This window comes from Suricata suricatta, chromosome 2 (genome assembly GCF_006229205.1).
Source record: "Suricata suricatta isolate VVHF042 chromosome 2, meerkat_22Aug2017_6uvM2_HiC, whole genome shotgun sequence".
Lineage (NCBI taxonomy): Eukaryota > Metazoa > Chordata > Mammalia > Carnivora > Herpestidae > Suricata > Suricata suricatta.
In genome coordinates this window covers 6,110,171-6,115,905 of record NC_043701.1, presented here as the reverse complement: position 1 = coordinate 6,115,905, position 5,735 = coordinate 6,110,171, and the positions used below count along the sequence as shown (strand labels likewise).

The following is a 5,735-nucleotide window of genomic DNA, read 5'->3' as shown; positions in this document are numbered from 1 at the left end:
GGAGCGAGCAGTCAGCTGACCTTCGCTGGCACCCACGTCCCCGTGGCAGGACCAGGGCCCAGGCCGCCTGGCCCGACGTCGTCCAATGGAGCCCCAGGCCGAGAAGCCAGGAGAGGCGGACGGGGTGCGCGTCACCCCCCGGCTGCTCAAGGCGCGCTCGGGTGAGTTCGCCCTGGAGTCCATCCTGCTGCTGAAGCTCCCGGGCCTGGGGCTGGCCGACCTGGGCTGCCTGGGCGAGTGCCTGGCCCTTGAGTGGCTGGACCTGTCCGGCAACGCCCTCACCCAGCTGGGCCCGCTGGCCTCCCTGCGCCAGCTGGCCGTGCTCAACGTCGCCAACAACCGGCTGTCGGGGCTGGAGCCGCTGGCCGCCTGCGAGAGCCTGCAGAGCCTCAATGTGGCGGGCAACCTGCTGGCCGCCCCCGGGCAGCTGCAGTGCCTGGCCGGCCTGCGCGGCCTCGAGTGCCTGCGGCTCCGGGACCCGCTGGCCCGGCTCAGCAACCCGCTGTGTGCCAGCCCTTCCTACACCGCGCTGGTCCGGGAGCTGCTGCCCGGCCTGAAGGTCATCGATGGCGAGCGCGTGACTGGCCGCGGCAGCGAGTTCTACCAGCTCTGCCGCGACCTGGACAGCTCGCTGCGCCCCGGCTCCAGCCCGGGCCCGAGGGTCCCCGAGGCGCAGCCCTGGGTGGAGCCGGGGTACTGGGAGTCCTGGCCCACCCGGAGTGGCTCCATCCTGGAGGAGGCGTGCCGGCAGTTCCAGGACTCGCTGCGGGAGTGTCAGGAGCTGGACCGCCAGGCCCGAGACAGCCTGGCCCGGGCCGAGCAGGCGCTGGGCCCTGCGGGCAGCACCTCGTCCTTCGTGTTCTGAGTGTGCCCATGGCCTTTGACAGCTGGGCATGTGGCCCTGGGGTTGGCGCACTGTGGCCAGGCTGCCCATGTCTCCCCTCTTGCCTCGGGACACGTCCACATGCGCTCATCGGGCCGGTCACCAGGCCACGGGGCGCAGACTGGGCCCTTCATTTATCTGTGTTCCTAAGAGCAGCACCTGCATCCTACTCCTGCCCCAAGGAAAACCCCATACCGTCCCCCTGTTGCTTCAAGGACACACCTCCTTGGTGGCCTCTAGCACGTGTAAGGACCCTGTCTGCCACCTGCGCTGTGCGTCTGTGAGGAGGTCACGGGCTGAGCCATGTCCACAGCCGCCGCCCCTGGTTGCAAGGGTCTGAGACTGGAGGGAAGAAAGTCGCTTTTTCCGAAGGCTGAAGGTGAGAAAGGCCAGGAGCGCGTGTCCGCTGTCCCGGCCAGTCCTGAGGTGGACACGGCAGAGCACGGAAGCTGGCGTGGGCCAGCCACCTTCCAAATGACCCTCTGCAGTGGTCCCCCCGTCCCGTGGCACCCTGGAGCCTCCGCTGCCTGTCCTCACCCACGCTGATCCCTAGTAAATCTTTCTGTTTAGGAGGCATCGCTGCCTGTCTGTTGTTTTGTCCCCAGCTCCTGCTCCTCCTGTAAGACCTCACTCACTCCCACGGTTGAGCTGAGGAGAATGGGGGGCGTGCAAGAGGAGGAGACGAGGAATCTGGGGGAGCAGTTTTATTAGCTCAGGGATGATGGGGTCGGCCTCCCTGGGCGCAGGGACGGGAGGTCGTTCTTTCACTCGTCGCCTCCGGCAGCTGTCCTGGTCGCGGGACCAGGGTCTGGGGGGAAGGAAAGAGAAATTTGCTCCAAGTCCTGTCCCCCTTCCCCTCCTCCACTGCCTCCCTGGCCCGGCTCCCATCCGCAGACACCGGAGGGCTGTCCCGCTGGGCACCTACCTCAGCTGGAGGGCAGGGCCTTGAAGAAGGCGAATTGTCCTGGGAAGTAGTGGCTGTGGGGGTCCTCCCCTGCCCGCTCCACCCGGCCGCACTGCGCCTCGTGCTGGTCCTCGGGCTGCTGCCGGCGCCAGCAGCCACTCAGCCCCTGGCGTCCCCGCAGAGGGTACCCCGGGGAGGGGGCCCGCACCCTCTGAGGCGCCCACCTCCACATGCCTTGGGGAATAGCGGGGCCAGGCCCAGAGCCCCTCCCCGCCCTCCCTCACCACCTCCTCAGCCCTTCCTCACCCTCTGCAGGCCTCAGGCCCCGCTTCTGCCCCAACCTCTCCACCAGGCCCCGCTTCTCTCCCTGTTCCCGTCCTCCTCTCCCCCGCCTCCTCTGCCCACTCTTACCCTCTGAACCTGCGTGAATATGGGGCAGTGGACCATCCGGCCTAGGACTTTGTCTGCAGAGTTCAGCTTGACGCAGGCCAGGCATTTCCGCTTCCTCTGAGGAGGGGAGCATGAGCCGGGGGAAGAGCGCGGTCAGGGCAGGCCTGTGGCCCCAGCGGGGCGGGACCTGGGGGCTGTGTGCCCTCCTGGCAGCCCCCAGGGCAGAGGCGAGGGGTCCTGCGGCCCTGCTGGTTCCAGGCAAGGCGCACTCCAGGCCCAGGACATCTCAGAAGCCGGCCCATCCTGCAGCTCTCAAGCCTTGGAGCATGGGTGGACGAGACTCCTTCCCCAGACGGGCTCTCCCCCCGGACGCTCACCTGAGCCACTCTACTGAGCAACCGTATTTCTTTGCATCTTATGACATTTGATTGGAACACAAGGGTCATGACAGAAAAGTCTGGAAAATCACTGGTATAATCCAATTTCTCCTTTAACAGATGGAGGGAACTGAGGCCTTCAAGGAAGCTAGCGGCATAGGCTGGAGACTGGAAGGGCCGGGACTAGAACCTGGTCAGGGCGCTCCCAGCCCAGGGGGTCCCCTGTGGTGGCAGAGTATGGTCAAGGCCTGCTACGTGTCAGCCCTGGGGGCGCTGTGTCTGCATGAAGACCCACAGCAAGTGGGGAGTTCAGCGGGCCTGGGATGGGGGCCTCTTCCCCCAGGGACCGGAAGCCGGAGAGAGGAGCTCAGATGGGAGGAGGACACTCCGGAGGACACGTGTCCTCTCTGCTGCTTCCTGTCCCGGCCCTGGCCGCCCACGACACCACGACCTGGGGCCCCCACGGCCAGGCCGGCCTCCAGGGAGGCTGCCCCACCTCAGGGCTTCTTGCTGGATCTCTTCCTGAACCCCAGTGACGCCCCCACCTCTCTCTCCCTCTCTCTCTCTCTCTCTCTCACTCACACACACACACACACACACACACACACACACACACACACACAGGCCTTCACTCACCCCATTGGGCTTGACTTTGCACTCCGCTTTTTTCCAGTCTTTCTTCCGGCAGTTCGTCTGCTGGAGCTTAAATTCCAGCCTCACAAAGGTCCCTGCAGGGAAGGGCTGCCGACAGACAGAGAAAGGCCAGCAGCCTCCTGAGTGGGCAGAGCAATGCCTAGATGTGACCTGCCCCCCCCCCCCCCCCCCCCCCGGCAAGACAGCACGTTGTCTGCCGAGGTGACTGGGTGCTCCAGAGCCCAAGCACTTTTGCACCTGCTTCCTGGGAATGTGCTTGTGCCCCCCCCCCGGCTCCCCCTCCCCAGGCGGTGCCGCTAACCGTGTCCGTGGCGCTGTCCACGCCAATCTCCTTGAAGGCCCACTGAACGGGTGGGTGCTTGTGGAATTCTTCCAGGGCCACCTGCAGGCCCCGCTGCTGGGCCGCTGTGAGCTCCGCTCTGCCCAGGCCCACCATGCCCAGCCATAGGGCCAGTGGGATCAGCAGCTGCCACATGGCTTCGCCTGTCACCCTGGCCCTGCGCAGAGTGTGTTCAGCTCCCTGGCCCTGCAGCTGGTGCGGGAGGCAGAGGTGGAGGGGCAGGAAGTGTCCCTGAGGCTCCCCTGGTATTCCCCTGATCCTTGTGCCCCCCTCCACCCCGCCTCCCTGGATGCCGCTCAGCCCGCAGCTGGCCTTGTCCTGGCTAGATGCTGAGCTGGCTTTTGTCCTCAGCCTGGGATGTCCTCCAGTCTCCCACTACCACCACCGTTTGGCCTCCCTGTTTCCTGGCCCATTCTCCCCCCCACCACTCTGTGTCTCCAGGCCCCTCTCGGCCTCCCCTACCTCAGCCTCTCCAGTCTGCCTCTCCCCCAGCGCTCTGAGCCCGCTGGCTCCAACCCCCCCCCCCCAGCCTGGGAGCCCTGGCCCAGGTATTCCCTTAGGCCCCCAAGGCTAACTCAAGGAGGAGGGGGAGGACCCAGAACAGAGGCCAGCTGGAGGCTGAATATTTTTGGGAGGACGTAAACACAAGGGAGGGGCCCAGAGCAGGCTGCTTAACCCTCCCAGTGCTGGGGCTGCCTGTGGCCATTGGCCCTGCCCCAACGCCACTGGGGTCTCAGCTCCGCCCCACAGTGACTTTCTTCTTGAAGCAGGCCCCCCCCTTCTTTAACTTATTTTCTGAGGCCTCCCCCACCACCCCTCTCCCAGCCCTTCTGATCCCACCCCCCAGCCCACGACTAGGGGTGCCTGAGGCATGGACCCACCCCCAGAACTCTGGCGCGCAGGGTCTTGGAACCAGGAGGTTAGAGATGTGGAAACAGAAGCCCCCTCGGTGCAAGATACCAGGGTGTTTCCTTATAGCAAAGGCTCATGGATGGACGGACGGACCGAGGGACAGTTGGGTTGACAGATCTCACCCTTGGAGCTGCTCCCTGGGGCCGCTCCTTTCACCCAGCTGCCTCCCGAGCCCTCTCCCCTCCTCACCTCCTCTCCTGTGCCTCAGGGTCTCTGCCGCCCTTCCCTGGCTGACTGTGGCAAGCGTTCAGCCTTTTCCTGCCCCCCACCTCCCAATCCGAAGTTCGGCCCCCACTCTCCTCCCACTGCCCCCCCACCCTGGCCCCTCCAGCTGCCGGCCCTCCCAAGGCTCCTCCCCACCCTGTTAGGATAGGCCCAGCCCTCCAGACCTCCCACCTCCCGTCCACCCTCCTGCTTCCCGCCCTGCCTGACCTTCACCCTAACCCCTGCCAATCTCCCCTCCCCCCAGAGGGGCCCAAGCGCTCAGCGGTCTTGGCCTGGCTCCTCCATTCTGTCTCTGTAGGCTGCCTTCTTCTCCGGCCCCTCCTGCGGGACCAGTCTCCAGCATCCTCAGACCCACATTTCAGGAAATCCTTCCCACAAATACAGACATCCTTAATCCCGATGAGGTTTTAGGAGTCATTTGACCCCTCCCCCTGCCTCCCAGGCAACAGAGAGAGAGAGAGAGAGAAGGGGGAAGTATGGTGTCCAGCGACATAACACCATTGAGCATGTTCAGTCTTTTAATGTTTTTTATTTATCTTTGAGAGACAGAGAGAGACAGCATGAGCAGGGGAGAGTCAGAGAGAGAGGGAGATACAGAATCGAAGCAGGCTTCATGCTCTTGAGCTGTCAGCACAGAGCCCGATGTGGGGCTCGAACCCACGAACAGTGAGATCATGACTCGAGCCGAAGCTGGACACTTAACCAACTGAGCCACCCAGGCACCCCGAGCATGTTCAGTCTTGATATGCATTTCTCATCCTTGGTTGTGGTAGATCCCGAGGTCTCAGGGGAGCCTGTGGGCCTTTGGAACTGGGTGTCGGAATTCATCAGGCTAGTGTGGGATGAGGGGGAAAACTGTCCAAATAGGGCTCAGCCACCATGCATCCTGAGCAAATAGGAACTGGCTCCTGGACGTGGCGGACCAGGAACCAGCACTGCCATTTCTCGGGTCCCATTTACCCTCCCCATCCCCCCCACCCCCAACCTCTGGAACTCCTGCTTCCTTCTCTGCAAGGTGGGGATCAGGAAGTCCATGGTGCAGGCTTGTTT

The 5,735-nt window shown here is 64.2% G+C and overlaps 2 protein-coding genes across 4 annotated transcripts; one reads left to right on the top strand and one right to left on the bottom strand.

Moving 5' to 3' along the window:
• On the top strand, positions 1–1,459 carry LRRC61 (leucine rich repeat containing 61). Its single transcript, XM_029921703.1, has one exon. It carries the CDS (start codon positions 86–88, stop codon positions 863–865), a length of 780 nt encoding a protein of 259 aa, XP_029777563.1. The 5' UTR covers positions 1–85; the 3' UTR covers positions 866–1,459.
• Positions 1,460–1,572: 113 nt separating this feature from the next.
• Positions 1,573–4,752, bottom strand: RARRES2 (retinoic acid receptor responder 2). 3 transcript variants are annotated; one of them, XM_029921719.1, is made up of 6 exons: positions 4,650–4,752; positions 3,510–3,740; positions 3,191–3,295; positions 2,199–2,294; positions 1,809–1,926; positions 1,573–1,691 (listed from the first exon to the last, which is right to left on the bottom strand). In XM_029921719.1, exons 2-5 carry the CDS (start codon positions 3,681–3,683, stop codon positions 1,810–1,812), a joined length of 492 nt encoding a protein of 163 aa, XP_029777579.1. In that variant the 5' UTR covers positions 3,684–3,740; positions 4,650–4,752; the 3' UTR covers positions 1,573–1,691; position 1,809. The 3 variants fall into 3 exon arrangements, with proteins under 3 accessions (XP_029777579.1, XP_029777597.1, XP_029777590.1); XM_029921737.1 differs by having other exon boundaries at positions 1,809–1,923; XM_029921730.1 differs by lacking the exon at positions 4,650–4,752 and adding an exon at positions 4,011–4,034.
• Positions 4,753–5,735: the final 983 nt, after the last annotated feature.